General features: G+C 38.0%; 1 protein-coding gene and 1 long non-coding RNA gene across 2 annotated transcripts in view; one reads left to right on the top strand and one right to left on the bottom strand.

Annotated features, from left to right (window-relative positions):
• The window catches only part of kifap3a (kinesin-associated protein 3a), a 123,506-nt gene that overhangs the window by 89,559 nt on the left and 7,579 nt on the right, over positions 1–26,368 (bottom strand). Inside the window, exons 2-11 of the mRNA XM_055642118.1 lie at positions 22,291–22,422; positions 17,402–17,556; positions 16,028–16,086; positions 13,990–14,131; positions 13,347–13,355; positions 12,465–12,504; positions 11,081–11,250; positions 8,563–8,661; positions 7,778–7,956; positions 780–942 (exon numbers count right to left, since the gene is read on the bottom strand). Coding sequence (XP_055498093.1) covers positions 780–942; positions 7,778–7,956; positions 8,563–8,661; positions 11,081–11,250; positions 12,465–12,504; positions 13,347–13,355; positions 13,990–14,131; positions 16,028–16,086; positions 17,402–17,556; positions 22,291–22,422 — 1,148 coding nt within the window. The remainder of the gene's footprint in view (positions 1–779; positions 943–7,777; positions 7,957–8,562; positions 8,662–11,080; positions 11,251–12,464; positions 12,505–13,346; positions 13,356–13,989; positions 14,132–16,027; positions 16,087–17,401; positions 17,557–22,290; positions 22,423–26,368) is intronic.
• Positions 17,563–18,969, top strand: LOC129701120 (uncharacterized). Its single transcript, XR_008724156.1, has 2 exons — positions 17,563–18,171; positions 18,340–18,969. It is a non-coding gene; the product is annotated as an uncharacterized LOC129701120 (long non-coding RNA).

Here is a 26,368-nt window from a genome sequence, read left to right as displayed (position 1 = left end):
AATCCTCATGATATTGAATTATATTTAGTTGTTTCAAACAACCACCTTCCCAGGTTGAACCAGAACTAACCAATTAAGAGTAAATCTGTTTCTCTCTCTATAGATGCTCCTTTAACCTGCTGAGAATTTCCATAATTGTGGTTTTATTTCAGATTTCCAGTATTTTGATTCTCCAGCATTCACTGTTTCAGTGCTGGTTTTATTTTCCTTTCTTTTTTCTGTTCTCCATTTGTTCATCTCCAATTTACATCACTCTGGCAGATCATCTCTGATTAACAAGTCTTCGCCACCCTCTCTTAACCAGTACTATCACTTCACATTAAATCTTTCTAGGTCTGCACACCTTTTATACATTGCCCAATAAGTACACTTCCCCCCCCCCACCCCTTCCCATTATCTGCAAATTAAAGCATGCTCGTTTTCAAACATTCCTCATTACTGATAAAAAAAAAATCAACGTGAAATCACAAACTGATTTTCTCCCCAAAGATACTGCCTGACTAAATGATTACTACTAGTATTTTCTGACTCAAACATTTGTACGTGCTTTTCTTATAACTGTTATGGCACTTGCATTTTACAACAATCTTCCCGTCCATCATTTTTAAACTACATAGCGAGTATTTAGCTGATTGGAAACAATAACAATGTTTGCACTTTGATTGAGATTCATTTCAGAAATCTCAAGTGAGGTTACTCGGATTGTCTTTCATACACTCCATGTTACAAAACAGTGCAAACTTTAGATTAAGAAACAATGGTTTGCTACTTTGCATTACCTATCAGTGCAGTCAGTTTTGGGAGTAGGCCCACTTGGACCATCTTGTTCCGAAGCCCAGTGTCGAAGGAAAGATTCAGCAGCAAGCGCAAGGTAATATTCAGAAGATCCTCATGATCACAGGGCACCAAATTTGTTAGCTTCTCAATGATGTTTAACTCCACCTGCAGACCAGCAGAGCATTATGATCAATATTGGTCTTTTATCTTAAGAAATTCTTGACTCAAACTATTAAGATTATAGAAATTGACTTTATTATAGAAACAGAAAATGCAGCATTTGTGTGGCAAGAAATACCTGACATTTCACAACTGATCACCCAATTTAAATATTAACAGTTGTTTTATGTGTAGTATGCAGGAAATTTCTCGCATTTACTGTTTATTTCGGATTTCAGTACCTGAAGTATTAAAAATGTTGCTTTCAGATTTTTGTCAATGCTTAAGGTTCTTTACCTATCCCCATTCAACAGCATACTTCAGACACATTTTTAATATTCTTCACTAAATCTTCCAAGTCTTCAAGGCAGTCTTTATATTAAAATTGCAAATTGTTTTTTGCATTGTTGAATCACACAAATATAAAAGAACAACGGGAACAGTGCAGTAGACAAATGATACCCATTCAACTCTTGGTGTAACCTGGGGCAGACAGATCCATGGGAAGTCAAGAAATGATTTCACAAAGCCTTCCCCCCCACTCAGCTTAAAGTGGAACCTCTCCGGCAATCAAAATGGTTTTATAAAGCTTTCATTTTTCTGGAAAAACATTTTTTTTTTTTTCTAAGGAAGTGTCAACTCTGCTGAATATACCAATATTAAACTTTAATCAAAAAAAATTACTGAATAAATGTAGTTCTTATACTTCGTTTAGTAACAAATGTTTCTATGTTTCTAAATATTTAATGTCTTGAAACATCTAACAAAATTCTCTTCAAATTTTGAAAATTGCTAATCTGCAGTGAGAGAAAACATGTGTAACCTTTTACCATTTCTTATTGCACTACATTTCCGAATTTATTTTACTACAAAGGTGCAGCACCAGCTTTCAAATGTGAGAAAGAACTGCCACGTCACCTGATTCAACAACTCGCAAGCAGCTGACGTTTCACACTCAAGGATCAAATGTTTTAAGGAGCGAGAAGGTGACATAAAAAATGTACAATTTTAAGACTGTAATTAATCAAGTGACATATGGACAACAAATCTTACAGTAATTACAACTAAAAAAATATTTTTATTATAACCTATGTGGCATTTAAAGAACAAACCTAAGGGTTTGATAACCAAAGAAAATCCTTAGTTTGGTTTGTAGAGCATAAAACTCCACAAAGAGCATAAATCATTAAAAAAAACATTGCACAACACTACATCCAATTAATTATTGAATGCAAATCATGAACCTCAAAAAAGAATAGATCTCTCTCCACCTTGCCACTTCAGAATAAACGCCCTAACCAAGACATTGTCTCGCAAGCTCCTTGGGGCACAGAGAAAACTTAGTTTTAATGAAAGTTATTTTTTATAAACATGTCATTGTGAATACTGGACTAGCTTCATGTGCATTGTCATGTCACATCGTACCATGGACTGTTGAAACCCAATTCAGAATCATGATAAGCGAGAATACTGATTATCATAGAACAGAATTAAAAAAACTGTCAGATACCGAACTTGTCAGCCAACCTGGATCGAAGTTTATCTTTTAATACATTCTACCTACTTTATTTTTATTAAGATTCTATATTCTCAGCCACATTCATAATATCTGCCTTTTGACATTCTTAATAGGCATGAAACAGAAGAGCCCTTACTCAAATAGACATCACTATGTAAGATTTTTCTTTTAGTCACTTCATTATAATTATTTATTATAACACAAAATATTAAAAAGACAGAAAAATAATAACTAAGTATTGACACAAAAAGCTGAAAAAAAAACACAGCCTGGTCACACAGCATCTCTGGAGAAAAGGAATACGTGACCTTTTGGATCAAGACCCTTCCTCAGACTGTAGTTCCTTCCTACACATCTATCTTCGGTTTAAACAGCATCTGCAGTTCCTTCCTACACAGTAACTAAACATTGCCACCAAGTGTTAAATACATCTCGCCTTTAAGTAAAGCTCGATAATATGTCCAGTCACAATTTCAACAGAATAAAATAATGGTTCGGTCATCGTACTTTGATGCACACAACGGGCTCAACATTTTTTAGACTTTGCCCTGTAGCCAAAAACTACAGTCGGATGCATTTTACAGTGGCCAGAAATACAATTACACCAGATGTAATTCTTAATTTGTTAGATTTGTGTACACTGTGTAGACGTCCACACACAATCAGAAAGTGAACCAACATAGTGAATGACCATGATCAAATGAATCAGCAACATCGATGGATATACCTCCACCTACATTAAATTCTGTTTTACAATCTAGAAGATTACCAAATAGAAGATTCCATTAACAAAATCATATATACTTTCAGTTACTAGAAACAATATGATGTGGAACCATCGGGATCCAATAGGTATGACAATTCTCAAATAACATTTAATTGCGCGCATTGTACCGAAGGGTGACCAAATTCCTCTTCGAGGACCAGCTCTATTATTTTCAGTAAATAAACCTATTAGCGGTTTTCTTAAAATTTATAGTTACAACCATTTGGAAATTGTCTTTTGAATGAATAGAAATTTTGGTTAAATACTGCATGCATTATGCTTATGTAGATTTAAGATTACAAAACAACAAATATCCAGCCCTAATAATATTTAATTTAAGTTACTTTTTAATATGCAACTTTTCCACTTGATTTTGCTGATGAGCTGTAAAATGGAAGGATATCCATATTAAGGAAATTATTGTTTTTATCATGAATGAAATTTCTTAATCATATTGCCATGAACTAACCGTTGAACACAAGTAAAATTGTGTTTTTTTTAATTTATAGATAGAAAATATTTTGTTGCTGTGCCTAAAGGCAATATTGTTGGCTAGCAAGAATTTTGAATAAAAGCAAACTTACTTTCGACTAACCATTTACAGTTTTAATACATACAATACCACAGCAGTCAGCTCTCTTCATTGAACACTTTATATATGATCTAATTAAAAGAGTTTTGGTGAGTTGCCCACTTTCAGCAAATTCATTCCACGTGTACACAGGTGAGATGAAAAAGAAATCAAGAACTTGTGAGGACACCGCACATATGGGGGTCCATGTACACCTCATCTGGCTCTTAACGTGAAACATCTGCATGTCCAAATCGCTTTTTCTGTAACTCATTTTCATCACTAAACAGTGCTTAATGTCTTTATAGGTTTTTCTTGATGCACAAGCATTAGGATAATGACAAAACCCATTTAAGGAAAGATGGATTTAATTACAATAAGGTTAAGATTTAGCACATCATTATAAAACATTTAAAGTCTTCAGACAGTTGTATGTAATCCCATACCAACTTTAAAATTTTAGTACCGCCAGGAAAACAAGTTGGATAACAATCAATTATTTGTAATGTGCTTTTAATGATAAAGCTTACAAATTTTAATAGGGAAACGGCATTTAAGTTAACGGTATTTTGGTTAACATGTACATTTCAAGATATAATTGAAATTTGCAATTTCACCTCAGTGGTATGAAATTAAACCAGATACAACACTGAATGGAAATTTCTCATCCCAAACCTTTACCTGGCACAGGTTTTATTTGACTAATGTACAGTCAAGCATTACTAATTCTATTGCCAGGCCATTAATTAACTTACAGTAAAAAACTATAAATGAGCTATTTTCTTTCATAAAAAATTCACACAAAACCAACCTATGGAAGTTTCCTTGACGGTTAAATATTAAATGGGAAAATATCAGAATTTCTGAGCAGACTATTAAAGTCATGTTTTGGGGCAGACAATTGCCTTACTAATATTCTTGACAATTATTCATTTATGTAAGAATGCCACCATTATTCAACACTAAACAAAACTGCATTCGGAAAGGTAGCAGGATTTGAAACAACTGTTCATGTTGCAGCTTTGATGAATGCCTCTGTTACTCACATCGGATTACTTCCAGGTGTGACTTTTCAAAGACTTCCAAAGCTGATTAGCAAGTATGAAACGGCTAGAAAATTTATGAGTTGCATTAACATGATATTTTCCTCTAAACCCCTATCAAAAACATCACATACATGTTTATTTGAAATTCAAAAATGATATAATACGCAGAAAAAAATCACTGTAATTTAGATGGAGTGAGACCTTTTAGATGTAACTCTATCCAAGTGCTAAAAATGAATGTGGAGCTTTAGCACAATACACTTTGAAGAACAGTTCCAGTTTCATTTACTCAACAGCACAACGGAGAATACAATGGCAGCACTGATCCACATAATGTATAGACCCGGAAAGTCCTAGATTTGATTATCTCAGTTTTGTTAAGCAACTGCTCCAACGAAAAGTAAACGGACTGCAATTGGTTTCACCATTTCACTGGGCAAAAGTGAGCACACTAGCCACACTTGCCATTCGAATGTCTACCAGAGCAAATTGCTGAAGAAGGGTTTCGGCCCGAAACGTTGCCTATTTCCTTCGCTCCATAGATGCTGCTGTACCCGCTGAGTTTCTCCAGCATTTTTGTGTACCTTCGATTTTCCAGCATCTGCAGTTCCTTCTTAAACAAACTGCTACTAGTGTTCCGCAGACACAAAAAAGCTGGAGAAATTCAGTGAGACAGGCAGCATTTCTGGAGAGAAGGAATGGGTGCCGTTTCGGGTCGGCCCGAAACGTCACCCATTCCTTCTCTCCATAGATGCTGCCTGTCCCGCTGAGTTACTCCAGGTTTTTGTGTCTATCTTCAGTTTAAACCAGCATCTGCAGTTCATTCTTACACATTTCGGCTACTAAAATTCCACTTGGTTCACAAACAAATAGCACAAACAAAATCCAACATATTCTATGCACAATCAGAGGGATCTCACCAAATGAGGTACTTAAGGATTTTAACAGCCACAGATTAATATCAACAGTTATGAGATTGAGAAAACAAATTATACCGGGTGTAACATTTGGATGTTATTTTTAAGTAACTGAACTGCTGCCTAACCTCTGACTCACTAATTCAGAGACACAAGTTGAATTCTATTGGCTGAATAGGGTAAAATAACAACTAATCTCAGCAAATAGTAACCATAAAGGTACCAGACTTTAGTACAAACCAGACTATGGTTTACCAATCTGCTTTGGGGTGGAAATTTACCTCACCTGGTGTGGCCTACATCTAACTCCAACGTACTAATATGGTTGATTCTTTACTGCCTCTCTGTTCCCAAGCAATTTGGGCGGCACAGTGGTGGAATGGTGGAATTGCTGCCTTACATCACCAGAGTCCAGGTTCGATCCTGATTACAGGTGATGTCTGTAAGTAGTTTATACATTCTCCCCATGACCTGCGTGGGTTTTCTCTGGGAAGCTCTGGATTCCCCCCACATTCCAAAGATGTACAGGTTTGCAGGCCAATTGGCTAGGTATAAATGTAAATCGTCACTAATGTGTGTAGGATAGTATTAGTATGACCATCTGATCACTTAAATTAGCCTAAGGAAGACAAAAATGCTGGAGAAACTCAGTGGGTGAGGCAGCATCTATGGAGCGAAGGAATAGGCGATGTTTCGGGTCAAGACCCTTCTTCACTGGCGACGTTTCGAGTCGAGACCCTTCGCTCCATACATGCTGCCTCACCCGCTGAGTTTCTCCAGCATTTTTGTCTACCTTCGATTTTTCCAGCATCTGCAGTTCTTTCTAAAACACTTAAATTAGCCTAATTACATTAAATAGAATGGAATATCAAATAGTTCCTGAATTTTAAATAGCCTGCATAATCAAGCTGGTCAATTTAGCAACATTTATAAAAGTGAAAAAGACAAAAAATAAATACATCTTCAGTCTTTATATAAAGAAAACAGTAAAATAGATAGATTAGCTGCTTAATTTAAAAAATCTATGATCAAATCATATGGTTAACAGTATCTACAACTCAACAGCCTCTATGAATACAAAAACACAAAAACATGCAAAAACACTCAAAGTTTTAACTAACTTTTTAAAATACAACCCAATTTATTTTTGCATTGGTCATGATTACTCTGATCGACAATGAAACATTTACTCTACTTTTCATAGCTTGCAAGACTCATGTTTTCCTTAATGTTACTTGCCAATATTTCTTTATATTTTTCTGTTCTGCATGGTCTAAAGTTTAATTTGACAAATGAACACTTACAAATCTGTTAAAGGCTCACACTGCGTAATAAATTTTACTTGGTTTTAAGATTTGTTAATCCTGCACAATCCTGTTATATGAATTTGTAAAATCCTGTTTGCTAATGTAATCCAAATGTTCAACAAATTAAAAACTAATCAGTACTATTTTGGGAAGCAGAGAGACCCAAGGATATAATCATAAATATTTGAAAATGGCTGATCAAGCTCGTAAAACAGTTATGAAAGCATATGGGAAAGAAGCGTACACTAAAACACTTGGCAAATATTTTATTTTAAAACTTGGACTATTTTTACTAAACTACAGTTAGTCACATCCTGATCTAAGAAAAGGTTTTTGCATGAGAAGATTGAGGACACATTTAGTATCAGACCAGATGTTGTTTTAATTCATTCTCACTTTAGTTGTGTTTAGTGTAGGATTATTGTAAATAGGTGCATGAAAGTGAGTGTGAACTCGTTTGGCCTCAGGGCTGGATTCTCCGAGATCCAGGACTCAATGAGATATCACTAAAAATGTGAACAGTTTTTGTCCATTCCAAATTGATCGAAAGACGATTCTCACGCTGAATACCATTATTCATCTGGTTTTCAAATTCTCAACCTTCCAAAAATATTTCAAAATTCCAACTTCAAAGTAATGATGTTCGTGACCCCAATATTTCTCTTAATTATTCAGTCAATATACATAAACATGAACAGAAACATAGCTCACATACCATATCGTTTTTGTTCTCTACAAATACGCTAAGTTTTTTTAAGAAGGACATCACTAGGATCAGCAACTCAAAGTTTTCTCGATCAAGTGATTTCACAAGCATGTGGACAATATTCTTGTTCCTCATTTTGAGTTCAGTCCTCGTGTCTTCCGCCAAATTCAACAGAAGATAGAAAGCAACTAGTAAAGACCAAAAGATAAATTAGTACCTAAAATTTGCACAAAAATGTTTAGTGGTTCTGTTACGATATATAATTCTGGCTTAAATAAGAGACATAAAAGGAACTATACTTGCATGCAAACACAATTAAAAATAAGAAATCATACGAAATCATGAACATTGAATATGTTAAAATTCTCCCAAAGTAATGTTAGATAGGTATTCTCCAAAAGTAACATTAAATGCTATTTATATTCAGGCGCAATACAGTAGAAAATATTTTCAATTGTTAAATTAGAATTATTCAAAGTTCTTCTTGCAAAACGTTTCTCTACCCATCCCGCCCACACACAATAACTTTTGTCTTCAATCTCTATTAGTTCATGTTGGTAGAGTACATTAAGAACCATTAATAAGAGAATCAGTCAGGTGGGGATGAGGGGTAAAGGGGCAATGGTAAATAAGGCAGTGGGGGCCTTGGAATTGAAAGTCATCAAAGTGTTCAAGAATATTAAGGACATTAATGGCAAATTAAGAAACTTGCTTGACTGATTATCAAAGATTCCTTCATCATAATCAGATGTTTTTGATTTTTTTTCCTATTGTGGAATAAAATGGCACTTTACCTCTCAACAGTTGCTCCTGCTTGATAACTAGTCCCTGATATTTCTTGTATGTTTTCACATAATCCTTTTTCATGACTTGGTTATCAGCATCATCTTCAAGTAAGGGTAAAGTTAAGGTACATTAATTGAAAAGTTGATTCCTTATTTGTGATAAACTACTCAATAACTCAAAAAAAAGGTTGCCAGCTTCTTGTAGGAAAGATCTCATAATATGAAGAATTTTCAATATAAGTACTTTCATCAAAGAAACCAAGAATATAATTTTATACATTGCAAGAAAACATTGTTGAATTATTTTGAACAGAAACATTGCCATGGTTTTACAATGGACAAATGATCACCACTGGCTGAGAATGAACGACAACACTGTACAAACCCCCCAGGCCCCAATTAGCCAGACAAATATATTCTCGATTTGCCAACAATGCTTGCTTCCATCTCCATATCATTCACTTCCACTCTTCACTCACTCACCTGGTGCTGAAACCTTCATTTACTCCTTTGTTAATTCTGACCGTGACTCTCCAAATGTTTTCTTCGGCACCTTCCCTCTTTGCCATTGTTGTAATCTTGTCATTTAAAACTTGGGAACATTTATTCTTATTTACAATGCAACATTTATCCATTGACCCGTGCTCACTGACTTAGACAAGCAACAATTTGAAATCTTTCCTACACGCGTTCAAATCCTTCCTTTGAACAAACCTTCCTCCAGCCATTATGCCATTTTGACTCTGATGCACAATGTCCTGTCCCATTAGGGCAATGCAAAAGTTAGATACCTTTGAGAACCTAAAGTATCATGCCATACAATTCCTGATTTAAAAAAAGGCAAAGTGCTTCAGTTATTCAGCAGATCAGACAGCATCTCTGGAGCACATGGATACATGGCATTTCAGGTCAGGATCATTCTTCGGACTCTATTTTTGCAATCTCTGTTACTTTATTGAAAGTTGTAAATTCTCATTACTTTGGTGGCTTATACAACAGATTGTTTTGTTTGTGGATCTATTATTTCCCTTAATTAGCAATAGTCTACTGGGATATATTTGCAGCCAAGGCGACATATTGATGTGACTGAGTGAGAAGTTCTTACAGAAACAGGTTTTCTTGCTAGAGTAACGATGACGGTAGCCTATGGACATGGTATGCACATTGGCAAGCTTAACAAGCATGACCAATTTCAGCCAACTTCGTCCTGGACATGCAACAGATAGAAACATCCCCAGGGTAAATGATAATATCAAGCTCCATGAAATGATATTGCACAGCCCAATCAACTGTGAAAAGTGGAAGATGATATAGTTGCTGGTAGTAGAGCCAGTGTCATACAAAACATTGACAAATTTGTGAGAATCTCACACCACAGATGAAATCCCTTTCGGGAGCATCATAAAGGACGTGCAGAGAATCTTCAGAGCTTCAGAGATTTGAGAGTTACAAGTTCAGCTTATTGCTCTCTTACTGACCAGCAATTTCCCAAATTAGGTGCTCGCAGATCACAGTGCACATATTCATAAATTACAGAGCTGGAGTTGGAGTATTTAACATGCTAAATGTGACCTTTGAGGGAGCATGCAGAATAACCACCAGTATCGAGACGATACAAAATCTTGGAGCACAATTCTAGAGAAGCAGAAAACATATCCACAGAAGTGGTAATAGCAATGGTGGTGTATTTCTCATGGCTTAGTCACACAGATGTTACAAGTGGGTTTAGTGGAAAACCAGTAGCGCTGGGTGCAAGTTATTTGGGTGCAAACACTAAGAGCATTCCAATGGACATGATGGGAATCAGCCAACCTCTGAATTCCCAGTATCAATTGAAGTGATTACTGGTCACTTTCAATAGACTCCTGCAGACAAAATATTTGTTGAGTTGTTAAAAGACAATACTGCGTTCTATTTGTTGAGTTCTAAAAGACAAAAGTGATTACTGCGAGGAGGCTGGATGGAAATATTTATTTCCAAGCCAGCTCATTTACTGCTTGCCAATTTGTAAATTACCTTTTAAGTGGGATCATAAGCACATGTAATTTAGAGCAGAAAGCTCTAATTTAGGGGGATATTAAAGTTAGCCAAGATCACAAACTACTGATAGGACTTGGGATTGTCTTATAGGGAAAAAAATAACTCATCTGGGGAGTTTTTTGGCATGTGAAACATTAAATAAACAATTTTATGCATATTTCTTAACTTTAATTTACTTATAGAATTATCTGCTACTGAACAGTGCTATTTTACACATGAAATAATTAGATGTTTTTTTTTTTTTAAACTGGTTGATTCCCAGAGTTAAAAGTAAAATTATCCATTCACATTTTTCTTGTTTCTTCATGAAATCCTTTATGAAATTCACTATATCTTCAGAATTCACAGAACTGTATTACTAAATGGAGAAAACCTTTATAGGGTGTTAATTGTGCATCTATGACAATTATTTGGGAAACTTCAAAATAAAATGACTCAAAAATTATTATTTTGTTGTGTTTGATTTTCATACAATGTGAAAGGATATCTACTTTCTTCTTTTTATTGAGTTCTTCTTGCCATAGGTCATGTCTCTTCAGTTCATGGTCAATAATGTTCATACAGAGAGCACCGATTTTATAGTGAGTGATTAGCCCGTGAAATTGAGAAAAACTGCAAAACAAAAAGTACAGGTTCGGTGTGATACAACTATTAGCACTATATTGCAATGCCATAAAAGCATCAATATAAAATATACATCACAGGATTATGAAAGTCGAAAGGTTGTGAACCAAAGTAACTTTTATGTACTTGTTTTATGTCTTGTTGCTTTTTTTAATATGGCTGTATGGTAATTCGAATATCACTGTACCTTAATTGGTACACGTGACAATAAAAGACCTTTGAAACCTTTGTTCCGTACAGAGCATATGCGAGTAAGGGATTCATCCCTGACAACAGAGGAGAAAACCATGTTTACTAAAGAGAACAGCTCTGATGTTGTAGTGGAAAACCTAATCTTGGGAGCAGATGCGGGGAAGACAGAGAAATTGAGATTAGGTGGTAGCTGCTTTGCAAAACGCAAGGGGGGAGAAGATGCAGTCCAGATAACTGTGAGAGTCCGTGGTTTATAGTAGGCATCGGTTGAAGGTCTGTTTCCTTTAATGGACGCAGAGAGGTCAAGAAAGGGGGAAAGGTGTCAGAGATAGGCCAGGTGTAATTGGGGGCACGTGGGATTAGTAGTAAACTTAATTAAATCATTGAGTTCTGCATGGGTGCAGAAGGCAGCCCCAATGCTGTAAAGAAAGAATTGGGGGATGGTACCAGCGTACGTTTGAAACAAGGACCATTCAATGTTACCAGCAAAAAGACAGCTCATGGCTAGTTGGGCCCATGCAAGTGCCCATGGCTACACCTGGTGGGAAATGAGGGGTAAAGCGACTGGACATCAATGGTAAAGATAAAGGGCCTGTCCCACTATGGCGATCTTATTGGCGAGTTTAGGAGAGTCTCTGCTCGCCACAAGCTCGCAGCATGGTTGACACATGGTCGCAGGTGGTCTCTGGTGCATTTTCTTCATGGCCGAGAGGAGTTCCCGCATAATGGTTACTACAAGCGGCCTCAGTATGGTCGTGGAAAATGTTTCAACAAGCTGAAAAATGTTCTGCAAGTAAAAATTGGTCGGCATGGAGAAAATCGGTCCTATTGAACTCGTAGTGCAGTGGTAGTGGGGTCACCACGTCATTGTAGGTAGTCGAGGTAGGCGTACGTAATCTCCATTGCAGACCGGGCATTTTAATTAGCTCATGGGGAAGAAAAATGTAAGCACGTGTTTTCAGAACCAAGGAAAACCAACCGGTAATGTTAAATGCCCGCTAAACTTCATAGCTATGCATCTCTGGCATATTAAAAGTTGTCTGGCTTCTTAACACTGTCTCCACTCTTCTCTTCTTCCCCCCCCCCCCCCCCCAACTCTTTTAAAGGACTTATCGTACACTGTGCCAGCCATCGTTAACCTTCCTGTTCATCGCGGGTGTCACCTTGGCTTTGCACCGTAAAGTGAAAAGGAACGGGGTGTGGGGGAGGCGCGTCTGTCTGAAAATTTCGTGTGTGTGTGTGTGTGTGTGTGTGTGTGTGTGTGTGTGTGTGTGTGTGTGTGTGTGTGTGTGTGTGTGTGTGTGTGTGTGTGTGTGGCTGACGGTCGATCCAGCTTGTGTTTTTTCAAGCGAGTGCCCCAGAGCTTGAAGGTCGTAGACAGTTTGCTGAAAAGTCGCATAAGTGGGACAGGCCCTTAAGGCAATGGGAGCCGAGGAATTGAAAGTCATTCAACCATTCAAAAAGGACATTAAGAAGATGCTCTATGGGCCCTGGAATGTGATAAAGAACTTATTGAATATGAATTGTCAGTTTCAGAGATATTATGTCAAATCAATATCAAAACTGATAGTATGCATGACTTCCAAGTCTAATTCTCAGCTATTTCTAGGATTTTTAAATTTAAGCCTTTATCTATTGAGGCATTTATACACAAAATGGAGAAAGTTTAAGAGCAATATTTAATGCAAGTTGTAGTAAGAATAGGCATTAAAATGAAAGCAGCTCACTAGAGGAGCTCCGCTATACTCTATACATATTGCGGCAATATGTAGTCCTGGGTTTGGAGCCGCCTTGAGCAAACGGAAAAATATGCGCGGCTCCAAAAGCGAATGTTGTGTGTCGGCAGCCACAGTTCCGGTTGACCCAAGGCATTGTTCCACACTTTGCTTCCAGATTTGGAGCGCCTCTCTCTAACACTCGAGCCACATGCTCCCAACGCACCGTCTCTGACCAAATAGAAATATAACCCCCCTTCACATAAAAGCCCTTTAAAATAGCAATGAAATGTTTAGGTCTCCAGGGAGGAAGTCCAAATAATTCTTTGGCGAAACGAGCTTTGGTAGGTTGGAAAAAATTTCGGAGCTTTTTCGGTTTTTCTCAATAAAAGTGGCACCTGTAGTGGCAAATGCAATTCAATATGCATCATACAAATTAATTAATGTCAGGTCAGGGAACTGAAGGTACAAAAATATATATTTAATCGTAATGTGGGGTAATTATGAGGTGCTTATATTGTCTTAGAATAAGGATGGCTAAATAATGGCCATCGTACCGATGTACCAAGGTACCGATTAGCCATGATCTAACAGAATGGTAGAATAGACTCCTGGAGTTTATTATTCTGCTTTGGTTCTGAGCAAATGGAAATGCAAAATTTCTCAATATTTTTTTCCGTGGAGTTGAAGAAAAATAATGCCTATTGAATACGAAATGAATATACAGTAATGAGTGAAAGATCTTGGAATGAGACTGATGAAGTTTTTCCAACAATTATATAAGTATAGGGAAGTCATGCAGAAAGTATGAAGCAGATGCTGAAAGCCGGCCACCATTGATTTTCAATTATGAAGATTAGTTTACCATTCTGCAGCAATTCTTCCAAATTATCAGGATTACGAGCCAACTGAAGAATGAGTGCTGAACCTCGAACTTTGTCAGCTATATCCTCATACAACAATTCTATGTAATCTTCAATATCGTTAATATTTGCTATTTCATCAATCTGTGGGAAGTAAAATATATGCAGAATAATCAGGCACTTTTTATAATATATGTTAACATCAATGCAATGCCCCAACAAAAAAAAAATAGTGACGCACGGCGAAGCGTGGGGTCTCCCTGTCGCCCCTGGATTTTGGAATGTTCAAAATCCAGGGGCAACATCTGGGTGTCTCATCATGTTGTGTCTCATCATATGTCACACACTGACATATGCTGTCCTGCGGGTGACACCCGGTCAGGGTTAGGGACCACAAATGGGCTGGGCGTAAAATTAATACAATAAAATCATTGTGTGTGAAAAGATGTGTCTCATTTACAGATATTGGTCCGCTTCAGATCCAATCACACTAACTTTTCACAGTAGGTATGTTACAAAACCTACTGAATCGTCATTGGGAATCTGTCCTGCGATTTTGGCGGTTTGACGGGTTTAAAACGCGATTTTTACTAGGGTACTAATCGCACATGGACCACAGATGGGATAATTAGTTATAATAAAATACTCTCTTCCTTGCAGCCCCATGCAATTAAAGGATTTTAAACATTAATATATTAAAATTAATACAAATAAAATCAATTGTGTAAGTGAAAAGATGTCCGAGTCGTTCAGTTTTATTTACAGATGTATTGGTCCGCTTCCAGATCCAATCACAGTCTAACATTTCACAGGGATGGATTCAGTGAGTGTAGACTGAACTCCCCTCTCCCCCCTCCCACCCTATCCCTCCTTCTCCACTCCCCCCTACTCTCTTCTCCCCTCCCCTCTTCCCTTCCCCCTTCTTCCTTCCTTCTCCCTGCTCCACTCTTCTCCTTTTCCTCTCACCCCCACCTCCCCTCACATCCCCTTCTCCCCCCCTTCTCCCATTCTCCAAACCCCACCCCACTTTCCCCGATGTCCCCCATTTGTGGACCCAGCCTGTGACAGCTAGATCCCACTAGAAACCTGGAGTTAGCGTTAGGGCGGGGGCTACGGGTACCTCGCTCTCCCGCACTCCAAAGGCACACAGGTTGGATAATTGTCCCTAGCGTGTGTGGGATAGTGTACGGGGGATCGCTGGGCGCAGGCTGGGTCCACAAATTGGGGACCTCGGGGAAAGTGGGGGGGGGTTGGAGAATGGGAGAAGGGGATGTGAGGGGAGGGGAGGGAGTGCAGAAGGGGAAGAAGAGTGGAGCAGGGAGAAGTGAGGAAGAGAGGGAGGGAAGAAGGGAGGGAGAGGGGAGGGGAGAAGGGTGGGGGGTGGAGGAGAGATGGAGGAGGGGGGGGGGGCAAGAGGGGGGTGGAGGGGAGAGGGGAGTTCAGTCTACACGCACTGAATCCATCCCTGTGAAAAGTTAGAAACTGTGATTGGATCTGGAAGCGGACCAATACATCTGTAAATAAAACTGAACGACTCAGACATCTTTCATTTGCACAATTGATTTTATTGTATTAATTTTAATATATTAATGTTTATAATCCATGCATTGAAGAAATAATATTTTACAGCCCATCTGTGGTTCCTAACCCTAGCGCTAACCCTAGCCCTAGCCCTAACCCTAACCGTAACCCTAACCCTAACCCGGCATCACCCGCAAGACAGCATACGTCAGCATATATGTCGTACAACTTGACGGTTTTACAGGCGTCAGTCACTGACCTTCGCAGTCACCGAAAAAAATCGCAAAGTGGGACAGGCCCTTATGTCTTCATGTTTCCCTCAGGTGCTGGCTGAGCACTTTGTTTTTAGTCAGTTCTCATTTTAAATTAGAATCAGATTCGCCACATAATCACTTGGCAACAATCATATTGCTAAATATTTTGAAGAATTATTTGGCATCCTTAATTTACATTAAAACTAAAAAAAATGCCCCACCACAATATTTTCAGTTTCAAGTTCAATTTACTTTTGTAACTTACTTCCATTCCTTCAAAAGGAGGCGGATCTTTCAGCTTGCCAATCTTTTTTTCTTGTTTTTCTAAAAAGGACAAGAGTACATATTTTTATGCCAAAAACAAATATCTGCAATGGTTCAATCCATAAGAGTAGGCAACACTTTGCTTAAAAGATGACAGGAAACGCTGGATACATTCAGCAGGTCTGACAACATTTGTGGGGGAAAAAAAGTTTAGATTTCAGGCCCTGGACCTTTCCTCAGAACAGGGAAAAGGAGAAAGTTCAGTTCTCGGCAGCAGGAAAACATAGGGGTAAGGATAAGAACAACAAAGGGAATATCACCAATTGTTTGGTGAGATTCATGTTATGATTTTATTTTAAGGATTACTAGAGAATATGCACTTTGTCAGGTTATTTAATCTTCTAAATTATGAATTATTATTATTTCAATATGAATAGTAAGGAATGTACAAATGAGCCAGATATTTCTTAAGAACATATCAAAGTTTCATGATATCAATGGAAAATGTTCCACAGAATGGGTTTGTTTCTGATGCACGTGGAAATTTCAATGGAAACAAATGAGAGGTCAAACATTTTGGACAAAAGGGAAAGAAACAAAGATTATTTTCTAAATTACAATATTCTAGGACCAATGAAGATCCAAAGACATCAAGGGGTCAATATTGTTGGTCAATCAATTTGCATGAACAGGTACAGAAAAAACAATAATCATGAAAGCCTAACATAGAAGGCCTACTTCAGTAATAAATAGTACTACAGAACTATTAAGACTACAGCTCATGATTAAACCACTCTTGGAGCACAGAAAATTATTCTGGGCACTTGAACATAGGAAGAAGGGTTTCGACCCGAAACGTCACCCATTCTTTCTCTCCAGAGATGCTGTCTGTCCCGCTGAGTTACTCCAGCATTTTGTGCCTATCTTAGATTTAAACCAGCATCTGCAGTTCTTTCCTACACATAGGAAGGATGTGACCGTCCTTGAAAGGGAAACAGGAGAAAAGAAAACATTTGATTTTAAGGAGAAATTAAAGAAACTGGGGCTACTGAAATTTAGAGGATAATTCTGACTCTCAAGATAACCAGGGGAACTGGTAGCATGATGAACAATAATAGCAATTTCTAGTGGTTGAAGAGACATGGGCTAGAGATTACAGTCAGGCCTTTCAATGTTAGGAAACGTCTACATGTACACAGAAGTAATAGTTTGTAAGCGTTCTACCCAGTTTGTTTTTTTTTGCTGGGTTTCAGTGTCAGTTAGAGATGAAAATATTGCAAGTTTGTACACATAACCACATAGAAATATTAGTGCTGATTATTCATTAAATAATAGGGAGACAAATTGTAAGAAGCTCCATAAAATAAATTGCTACCTCTTCCTGGAGGGCTATCCCTGCGGTTCTGAAGGTAATAGATTAGCTGTTCAACCTCTGCTAGTTTACACGGATGAATGAGCTTGCATTCTTCTACCACTTTGCGTGCCAGGGATGCGATGTCAGTGTTAGCATTCAAGCTTTTCAGGCGAATACTGAAAATAACAATGATCTTATTATCTTGTCAAGAATCAACATGCTGAGTACTTGCACAAAACTTGTACCATAATTTGATGATAAAATACAAGACAATGGCATGAATTATTACATGGATAAATGATACAGTAACTATAGCTGGAAAGCAGAAATGTTGTTAAATACATAAATCTAAATTTCCATCTTCCACCATTAGCTTTGTGAATCTGCCCTTATCTTTGTTTTTTCAGCAATATATTTTTGTCCAATCAACAATAATGATGTGCTCAGTGTCACCGACTGCTGATCCATCTTTTTACTGAAAATAACATGAAAAGTGTTCAGTCCTTTGGTTCAGATTTTAACATTTTCAGGAACAATTTAAAAAGTCCTCTCATTCTCTCTTTTTTTTCCTTTCCGTGGCTAATTTAAGTACCACCCACCCTAATCCATTTAATCATCCTAAATATATTTGCAGAATATTACAGTATATTTATTTCCAATTTTTTTGCGGAGCAAAACAACATCTGATGATATCAGCATGTCAGTGCTAAGTAGACTATAACTTTGGAGAAATTGAGGCTTCCACAAAAATTACACTTTCATGCGGCACAGTTGCGCAGTGGAGCTTGCACGTTCTCTACATGTGACCATGTAGGTTTCCTCCAGGTGTTCCGGTTTCCTCCCACACTATGTGCGGATTTGTCGGTTAATTGCACTCTGTCAATTGCCCCTAATGCATAGGGAGTGAATGCAAAGATAGAACTAGTGTGAAGAGGTGATTGATGGTTGGTGGGGACTAGGTGCACCATTGGGCCTGTTTCCATGCTGTATTTTTCAATCAATCAATAACTTTCTGTTGGTTCATATACTTGGAGCCATGCGTACAATTACTCTCTTCTGCTATTTTTACACACTGACCTTGTCTATATGCCTGTACCAGAATGGAGAGGGTAAGATGGCAGGGAAACAACAGTGGCACCGAGAGCACTTGGATGAATAAACACACATAAGTACATACGAGTCAGCAACCATCAATGAGTAGGCAAATAAAGGTTTGGGAAGGTGAAAGAGGGAGGAGAGAATATTCTTCTTGGAGATTTAGGGAAAATCAGCTGACTCCGTGCATGAAGGACACATGCTCCCAGGAGTGGACCAGACCAATTGTGCCGCCCTAACCTAGTAGGATTAATGTCCCCAAGCACTCCACGCGATGAGTTCTAAGGACCATTGACTCATGCCCCGTTCCTCCATGAGGAAGAACTACTGTCGGTATCTTAAGAGGAACAACAAGACAACATCAATGTTAGCAAACAATTATTACTGTTATTCAAAACATTTTTTATGCAGTTTAAGCTGTTTTCAAGCTCCTCCTAAACTCAGCCGTGAAAGGAATATGTTGAATTACAACTGCAAATTACTGCTTTATTTATGATCAACATGCCATCAAAGTTCTTCATCAGTAAATACATATTTTGGCCATCTGCTCATTTTTTGCGCGGGCCTCTTATTTTGCTTTCCGTGCAAAATATTTTAAAAATAGAATATATCCGAGACAGCTTGGATTGTTAAATCTACAATAAAAACATATTTTGATAATCAGATCAACAAAACTGCAGATGCCAGAAATCCAAAACAAAAATAGAAAATGGTGGAACCACAGAGCGGGTCATGCAACGGAATAAGAGGAAGAAGAGTTAGCATATCAATGACCCTTTATCAAAACTGAAACATTAAGAAAACAAATATGTTTTAAGTTGCAGAAAAGAGGACAGTGGCATAAAGGATTGTCTGTAGTAGGATGCAGATCAAAGTTGCCAAAGAAATCCCAAAGATAGACACAAGTGTTACGTTACATCCTTATTCTAAAATGGATCAATTTTTTTTTTTAATCTTCAATCCACACACAATACCCCATAATAAAAAAGCGAAAACAGGTGTTTAGCAATTTTTGCAAAGTAATTAAAAAATAAATAACTGAAATATAAGACCAAAGATCTTAATTAGATTTCAGAACTGGACATAAGTCATCACCATGACCAAACTACATTTTACAATAAATGGATGGCATACCTTTTTTGTTCTTTGTTAAGTTGCAAAATAATAAATAATTTCCATTCACAATTAAATTAAAATCATCAACGTTTGAACGTGAAACCCAAACTATGTGTTTATTTACAAGGAAAAAAAGACCCAAAACTTCAAATACCTAATGCTGATTCAATGTAAAAAAGTTGTAAGGGATTGGAAAATAACAGATTACTCCATTATTATTCTTCAAGGAGAAGCCGATGAGTCCCTAGATCATATGGCAAATGAATTGGAGTATCCATTTGAATCAACTGGCTATTCTCAAGTTCACGAGGTTAATCCCCGAGATGGCGGGACTGTCACATGAGGAAAGATTGGAAAGACTGGGCTTGTCTTCACTGGAATTTAGAAGGATGAGAGGGTATCTCATTGAAACATATAAAACTGAACAAGCTGGATGCAGGAAAAATATACCCAATGTTGGGGGAATCCAGAACCAGAGGCCACAGTCTAAGAATAAAGGGGAGGCCATTTAAAACTGAGATGAGAAAAAACTTTTTCACCCAGAGAGTTGTGAATTTGTGGAATTCTCTGCCACAGAAGGCAGTAGAGGCCAATTCACTGGATGAATTAAAAAAAAAGTTAGATAGAGCTTTGGGGGCTAGCGGAATCAAAGGATACGGGAAGAAGACAGGCATGGGTCACTGATTGTGGATGATGAGCCATGATCACAATGAATGGCGGTGCTGGCTCTAAGAGCCAAATGGCCTCCTCCTGCACCTATTTTCTATATTTCTATAAACGATCTGCATGTTGGTCCTAAAATAATCATATTGGTAATATCATTTATGTCATTGTTTTTTTGATTCAATATTTTTGAAAATAATAATGCTCCTGATTTCCCATTACTACCTAGTTAGATTTAGCAGCAGTCTATCAGTCATATTAAAATGATTAATTTTCAAATCTGTCATACATTAGCCATTTTCATTCTGATTAGGTGAACTATTAAGTTCTATAATAGGATTATTACATTTAAATTTATTGTCGAATAGTGGCTACTTGTTTAATAGTTTAGAAGATTGAACGTACCCAAATGATTATACTTAATACTAGAGTAAAAGGATTTTTTTTAAAACGTCTGAAAGTTATTCTGGATAATGAAAATAACATGCTTTCAAGTTCTATGTGGGGGAAAAAAACCATTGGATATTTGGTACTGCCTTGAATTACACAAAACGAGTTGTTACTTTCAATAATAGGTGCAAAAATCTAAACCGAAACATTTAAAACCCAATTATCAATGAGCTACCACATAATAATCTGTAATTGTGTAGTCTGAGACAAGAATATCCTGATATACTAATGAGAAGTTTTGAGTTATAAAGAGACAGAATAATTTGAGTTAAAAGAGATTGAATAGCTTTGGATAGTTTTTCCTGAAGCAAAGGAGGCGGGGTGTCCTTAGGGGTTTATAAAATAATTTGTGGCATTGATAACATGGATTGTCAGTCTTTTTCCCAGCGTAGGGAAGTCCAAAACTGGAGGATGTCGGTTTTAGGTGAGAGGGAAAAGTTTTAAAAAGGGGACCCGAGAGGCATGTTAATCTACACAAGTGATGGGGGGGTTCCATGGAACGCGTTGCCAGTGGAAACATTAGGGACGGGTACACGACATTCACACAGGTACATAGATCGGAAACTTTTGCAGGGAAAAGGGCCAAATTCAGGCAAATAGGACAAGCTCACGAAGACCCCTTTGGCATGTGCGAGTTGGGTTGAACGGCCTGTTTCTGTGCTGCAAGTCTATAATTTTCGTAAGATATGATCCAACCGTTGTTCTGTAAATTCCTTAATTTCACAATCATATATTCTGTCTGGATAGTCTTTCTACATTTCACATTCAAAAGTTAATCTAATGACTGAATGGATCCTTATTCAAGCCTTTACACAGATCCAAAGACATTGAAAAATAAAATTGAAACACTTGTTGCACATTTTAGTTTTTGCCTTAAAATAATTTTACTCTTCAAATTAATAATGTTGCAGCTAGAAGATTTAACGGTTGGATCAATCTGTTGATACGATGGTGAGGGTAAACTACCCGAGTTATTTGGTTAGCTGCTGAAAGATGAAAGGAGATTAATTATGTTATATTAGCCACATTGGACTTGGATTATTAAGATTAATTACCATGAGACAGATAGAATATTTCAACATAGTGTGTAATATATATTTACAAACAGTTAACTGTGAAAAAAATGTGTTGAACTGTCAGCAAAGACCTAGCTTTTGCTTAAAAATCACTGTGGTTGGTCAAAAATTCATTTCCTTCCAACCCTCTGAAGGTTTTGCCAAGAATTTTTGAATGTTTTTTCATTGCCCCAAGAGGTTTGCAGACAATGCAATACTCCTTTCCACCCAGATAAAACTCTGAACTATTCAATTAGTTATCACCACATACAGCTTCTGGCACTGCATGAGTAGAGAGACTTGTTTTTTGCGAATGGAATGCTGGAGCCTTAATTGTACAACAATCCCAAAAACTTGGCAGTGAAACGTTGCCATTCTTCATTGTAGATGTTGTGTAAATAAAAATTGCTGCAGTGATTTAAATAATATTTTATGAATCAGTTACAGTATGAAAGTGGTAATCATTTTTCCCGATATTTATAAAGAAATAATATTCAGAAAAAAATGAATAACATGTTTCATAATACTCACATCTTCTGACATTCCTTCCGTTCTCCTAGCATGGCATTGCCCATCTCACCCAAAATCGTAGCTTCCACTTCATAGTGAACAACCAAAGCTTTCTCCGCTGGATGTACATCTATATTGCCCCCTTTCACTTTCCTAAAGAGAAAAAGAAAAGTTATTGAAGAAAAACAAAAAAAAACATGCAGTTCCATCAAAATTTTAAAAATCTAAAATTAAAGCTATCAGACAACACCACTCTTTATTGATATCTTGCTATTAGATAACTTAATGTTTTATGAGGAACCTGCATTTCTGGATCCCTCAAAGTTGTATTAACTGGATGCCTCAAAAATATCCCACTACAAAATAAGGGAATGTGGCTTGATCACCAATTTTTTAAATAATACACCAAGACAGAGAGGATTATACGCATACACATTTCTAGAGACAGTGCACTTTTACACAGAGTTTCTTGCCTAATTGGAGGACATTTTCATTTCAAAAATTATGAAATGGCAACTTTATCTAAAAATGACATCGGCAAAGTTTAGGAACAAATACAAGTACAGCCAGTTAATGACATAAGTGAACAGAATGGCATAATTACGCAGTAAAATTCTGAATTGGGGCAAGGCCGGTTTTGATGGAATTGGACAGCAAGTTGCTCGTTGATTGGAGAAGGTTGGTTGCGGGCAAAGGAATGTCTGAAAAATGGGATGCTTTTAAAAGTGTGATGGCAAGAGCTCAGGGCATGCATGACCCTGTTCGAGTAAAGGGCAAGGTAGGTGGGGTAAGGAGGCCTGGATGATGAGCAATTCCGTCTCTTGCCAGGATAAAGGAGGCAAGGGACAGGTATCGGCAGCTGGGATCAAGTGTATCCCTGGAAGAGTGGTGCGAACTAAAGAGCATACAAGGAGGAAATCAGGATGACAAAAAGGGGGCAGGAGATAACTATGGCAGATAATATTAAGGAAAATCCAAAGATATTTGGATGGGACTTGCCTGGATCAGGTACCGCTCATAAGGACTAGAGCTCAGACAGGATTTTGAAAAATGGCACCAAAACCTGGCACCTCATGCATGTGGGCTCAATCGACTACTCCTGTACACTTTGCTAATCAGGGATTGTGCTTAGGTATGGCAATTTTCTGGACTGTATGTACAAGTAAAGAATTTCACTTTGCATTTGCACATGTGACAAATAAAAGCACCATTGAGATCAGTGCTGGGCCCATTGCTGTTTGTGGTTCTTTTCAATGATTTGGATGTGCAAGGCATGATTAGTGTTTGTAGAAGACACTAAAGTAGGTGGTGTCATAGATAGCAAATGTGGTTATCAAATCTTACAGCAGGATCTTGATCAGCTGACCACATGGGCTGAGGAATGGTTAACGCAGCTTAATGCAGATAAATGCAAGGTGTTGCATTTTGGGAAATCAACCCATGGCAAGTGAATTGTAGGACCCTGGGGAGTATTGTAGAGCAGAGGGATCAAAGAGTACAGGTGCAGGTCCCTGAAAGTGGCATCACAAGTAGATTGGGTGATCAAGAAGGCTTTCGGTACATTGCCCTTCATCAGTCGGGGTATTTTGAGTATTGAAGTTGGGATGTACAGTTGTACAAGACATTGGAAAGGCTGCTTTTGGTGGATTGTGTTCAGTTTTGGTCGCACTGCTATTGGAAGGATGTTGTTAAGCTGGAAAGAGTGCAGAGAAGATTTGCAAGGATATTGACCGGACGTGAGGGTTTGCGCAATAGGGAGAACAAGTGGTAATCTTATAGGTCTATAATATCATGAGGGGAATAGATTGGGTGAATTAACACTCTTTTACCTAGAGTAGGGGAATCAAGAACCAGAGTACATTGTTTTAAGGTGAGTGAGGAAAGATTTAATGGGAATGCGAGGGACAACATTTTCACATAGGTGGGTTATATGGAAAGAGCTGACAGAGGAAGTAATTGAATCAGGTACTATAACTACGTTTAAAAGATATTGCATGGGTACATGGAAAGGAAAGGTTTAGAGTGATATGGGCCAAATGGGGGCAAGTTGGAATCAAGTAGTAGAGCATCTTAGTCAACATGGGCAAATTGGCCCTGTTTCCATGCTGTATACTTCTAATAAGATGCTTTTTACTCTTTCATTGTCTTGTGGAAAAATTCTAACTATCCTATGTGCACTAAATCACATTTAATACTTGGCTTTGTTTTGATTGTAGTCTCTTAAAAATAAAATTCATGGATTTACGTTATTTTATTGGGGATCGGAAATACCAAGTTTATAGCTTTTACGGAATTCAATAAAGTGAGGAATGATCAGAACGCGAACCTTTTTAAATGCAAGCATTATTTAGGTGCAGCAAATGGATATTCTGAGGATTTGACTTTTTGGGGCCTGCCTTTTAAGATTATTTTTTTTTACATTTTTGATTTACAGTACGTTTGTGACATCTTCAAAGTGTTCACAATCTACAGCTGGCAGGAACCAGTTAGTATATATGTATCTTCTGCAGTTTTCAACATTTTTCTCAGAACATATGAAATTCATGAATTCATCTAGTTAGAAATTGTTGACATCCAACTTTTTTTTATTATAATGGAATAAAATCTATTGGGCGGCATACTTGGTTAAAAGAGAGTGTATCCCCAAGTTTAACGGTTTAATACGTTTAACAAACAAGACTGGTTGGGTACAATTCTTTGGGCTCTCTGTTTACACTATTCTTGTAGCCATATTGACCTTCTGCAGCGCTGTGCATTTCACAGCTTGACTGGCAAAGCTATCCTGCACAAGGTTACCTCACCGCAGGCAGTAAATCCTATGTTAGACACAAAATGCTGGAGTAACTCAGCGAGTCAGGCAGCATCTCTGGAGAGAAGGAATGGGTGACATTTCAGGTCGAGACCCTTCTTCAGACTGATGTCAGGGGAGGGGGTGGGACAAAGATAGAATGTAGTCGGTGACAGTGGGAGAACTGGGAAGGGGCAGGGGATAGAGAGGGAAAGCAAGGGTTATCTGAAGTTAGGGAAGTCAATGTGCATACCGCTACCCAAGCAAAATATGAGTTGCTGTTCCTCCAATTTGTGCTGGGATCTCACTCTGACAATGGAGGAGGCCCAGGACAGAAATGTCAGATTGGGATTGGGAGTTGAAGTGCTGAGCCACCAGGAGATCAGGTAGGTTAAGACGGACTGAGCAGAGGTGTTCAGCGAAATGACCTGCGCTTGGTCTCGCCGATGTGGAGAAGTTGACACCTGGAACAGCTGATACCGTAGATGAGGTTAAAGGAGGTGCAAGTGAACCTCTGCCTCACCTGGAAAGACTGTTTGGGTCCTTGGATAGAGTTGATGGGGGAGGTAAAGGGACAGGTGTTGCATCTTCTGCGGTTGCAGGGGAAAGTACCTGGGGAGAGGGTGGTTTGGGTGGGAAGGGACGAGTTGACCAGGGAGTTTCGGAGGGTACGGTCTCTGTGGAAAGCAGAAAGGGGTAGAGATGGGAAGATGTGGCCAGTAGTGGGATCCCGTTGGAGGTAACAAAAATGTAGGAGGATGATATGCTGTGTGTGACGGCTGATGGGGTGGAAGGTGATGACAAGGGGGACCAGTTGAATGTCTATTGGGTCTATAATTCACTGTTTTCTCTCTCCTTCCCTTCTTAAAACATTGAGTTATATTGGCTACCTTCCAGTCCACAAGAACTGATCCAGAGTCAATAGGACATTGGAAAATGATCACCAATGCATCCACGATTTCCAGGGCCAGCTACTTGAGTACTCTGCGATGCAGACCATCACGCCTGGGGATTTATCTGCCTTCAGTCACAATATTTACCTAACACCATTTCCTGACTAATGTGGATTCCCTTCAGTTCCACCCTCCCACTGGATCCTCGGTCCCCTAGTATTTGATTGTTTGTGTCTTCTTTAGTGAAGACAGAAGCAAAGTACTTGTTTAACTGTTCTGCCATTTCCTTGTTTCCCATTATGAATTCACTTGTCTCTGATTGTAAAAAGGAAAAGATTAATAGGTCCCTTACAATCTCAAAAAGTTTTTAGTTATTTTTATATTCCCCGCAAGCTTTCTGTCATGCTCTTTTTCCCCC

Source organism: Leucoraja erinacea, chromosome 10, assembly GCF_028641065.1.
Source record: "Leucoraja erinacea ecotype New England chromosome 10, Leri_hhj_1, whole genome shotgun sequence".
Lineage (NCBI taxonomy): Eukaryota > Metazoa > Chordata > Chondrichthyes > Rajiformes > Rajidae > Leucoraja > Leucoraja erinaceus.
The sequence above is the reverse complement of the archived record's forward strand: the minus strand, read 5'-3'. Positions and strand labels throughout refer to the sequence as shown.